This window comes from Dipodomys spectabilis, unplaced genomic scaffold (assembly GCF_019054845.1).
Source record: "Dipodomys spectabilis isolate Male_0828 unplaced genomic scaffold, ASM1905484v1 ptg000085l, whole genome shotgun sequence".
Lineage (NCBI taxonomy): Eukaryota > Metazoa > Chordata > Mammalia > Rodentia > Heteromyidae > Dipodomys > Dipodomys spectabilis.
In genome coordinates, this window is record NW_024870762.1 from 6,921,085 (window position 1) to 6,923,667 (window position 2,583).

The 2,583-nt window shown below is 40.1% G+C and overlaps 1 protein-coding gene across 1 annotated transcript; it reads left to right on the plus strand.

The window, feature by feature from the left end:
- Positions 1–975, plus strand: LOC122111193 (olfactory receptor 12D3-like). The gene has a single exon (XM_042683921.1). It carries the CDS (start codon positions 1–3, stop codon positions 973–975), a length of 975 nt encoding a protein of 324 aa, XP_042539855.1.
- Positions 976–2,583: the final 1,608 nt, after the last annotated feature.

Sequence of the window (2,583 nt, forward strand, 5' to 3'; positions counted from 1 at the left end):
ATGGAGAACAACACCGTAGTGAAGGAATTTCTTTTGTTGGAATTAACTTATGTTCAAGAGCTACAGCCTGTAATCTTCATGGTTTTCCTCATTTTATATGTGATAAACCTGCTTGGAAATGGGGTTATATTGGTGGTTGTCATCTCAGAGCCGAGACTGCACTCCCCTATGTACTTTTTCTTGGGAAATCTTTCTTGTTTGGATATTTGCTGTGCCTCAGTGACACTGCCCAAACTAATGTCCAACGTCCTCTCCAGGCAGAGCATCATATCCTTCCTAGGGTGCATCACTCAGCTTCACTTTTTCCACTTTCTGGGTTGTACTGAAGCATTTTTGCTAACTCTTATGGGATTTGATAGATTCATAGCCATCTGCAACCCACTTCGCTACCCTCTCATCATGAACTCCCAGGTATGTGTTCTGATGGCCGCTGTGGCCTGGGTCAGCAGCTTCTTCTATGGTCTGATGCATTCTGTGATGACTGCCCACCTGAACTTCTGCCACTCTCAGAAAGTCAGTTACTACTTCTGTGATGTCAAGCCTCTGTTGGAATTGGCTTGTGGTGACACAAAGATCAATCGGTGGCTTGTTTCTGTTGTCACTTGCAGCTTAACCATGGCAGCCTGCTTCCTCACTGTCCTTTCCTACTTCTATATTATTGGCTTTCTTCTGTTGAAGAGCCGGTCTTGTAATGCTCTCCGGAAGGCAATGTCCACGTGTGCCTCCCACTTTATGGTAGTGTCTCTGTTTTATGGCACTGTGGGGCTCAACTACATTCCTCCTACTTCCGCTGAATCTATAATACAGGAAAAGTTTGCAGGTATCATTCACACAACTGTCATTCCTGTGCTGAATCCTCTGATCTATACTCTTAGAAATAAGGAAGTTATTATGCTGGCTCTCAAAAGAGTCTTCCAGAGGAAGTTTTTGCTCAAGTTTTCACTTAGAAGAAAATCTTTTGCAACATTCAAATGAAAATTGCATACACTTCAATGAGTATTCCTCATCTACATTGAATCAATATTTCCTACCTTTTATATGTTTGTTAGATATCTTTAATTACTACTTCTGAGTGTTATTACTCCTCATATATTCATTCATTCCTTTGAAATATATTTTGAGAAAGCCATGTTTTTGATGCAGAAAATACTGTGGTAAAAGTGATCTATGAGGCTCTCCCTGGAGACCTGGGTTTTAACTTTCACTTGAGGGGACAAACAATCAATAAAAGAATGAGAAAAGAGCTGTCTCTGTCTGAAAATTGTGCGTATTATGAAAATAAGAAGAAACAGCATATGGAGGTAGGTGGTAGTGTTTTTTGAGTCAGATGTTATAAGATGCTGTCTATCTACAATATCCTTTTCCTTGTGTCCTCAGATAGCTTATTAGTTTGAAAAATTCATCTGCAACAACATACCTCAGATTTTGTAACTGATTCATGAAGAAACAGCAAAGTGGTGCATGAGTAATCAGCCCTCTTCTTCTATACTGTTAATCTTGAACAGACCAAAGCTAAGTTTAAAGTTTATGTACTTCTTACCATCTCTAGTATGTTTCCAAGATGATTGTGCACGGAGGACATTTATGAAAATACCACTTTAATGAGTTTTTATTTAAGACTCTCAGTAGAAGAAAGTGAGCAGGAAATGGCAGATTGAAGACATTAGACAAGGGTGAAGACTAGCTTTGGTCTCATCCATGGGGAATTCTGGAACATATTACATTATAAACAGAACTGGTCTCACTTTGTGTTATTGGGACTAACTTCTGCTGGGCATTCCAACATGGCTGTGGCTATCTTGAGAAAAAGAGAGAAAAACTCATTTCCTTTTTCTTATGGAAAATGATCTTCAAGTAGTCGTGCAAAGGGATTCTCCATTTATGCGTATAGTGCATTTTGATTGGTGTCACCCATTCCATCATTTCCCACCCATCCATCCTTATTCATGCCTTCAAGTTTCCATTTTCATATATTCACATTGAGTATTGTGATTGTATTTGTCCCCTTTCCCATTCCTGTCATCATTTGTCTACTCATTTTCCAACAGAGCCCTTCCCTCTACGAGGAGAGTATATGATTACCATTAGAAAATCTAGTGTATAGTACAGACCCACAAACTACCTGTAATCCCAATGCTTTAGGTGAAGCTAAGAGGATCATGAGATTAAGGCCACAATGGAACAAATAGTGAGTTCTAAGCCTTCCTGGAATAAAGACTGAGTCCATGTTTAAAAATGAGCAAGGAGCTGGACACCAGTGGCTCACACCTGTAATCTTAGCTACTCAAGAGGCTCAGATCTGAGGATTGTGGTTTGAGGCCAGCCTGGGCAGGAAAGTCTGGGAGATTCTTATCTCTAATTAATCACAGAAAATGCCAAAAGTGGTGCTGAGGGTCAAAGTGGTAGAGTGCTAGACTTGAACAAAAAGGAGTGTGACACAGTGCTGAGGCCCAGAGTTCAAGCTCTAGGGCTGGCAAACAAAACAAAACAAAGCAGTCAACAAGCAAAGTCCATCAAACTGTTAGTAGGTTACAAGAAAATGTGGTTTTCTCCATTGCCACAAAAATCATCTTGTAAAGACCA

What these genes read in the sequence shown, in the direction of transcription:
- LOC122111193 (XM_042683921.1), top strand. Translation starts at nt 1, where the DNA reads ATGGAGAACAACACCGTAGTGAAGGAATTTCTTTTGTTGGAATTAACT.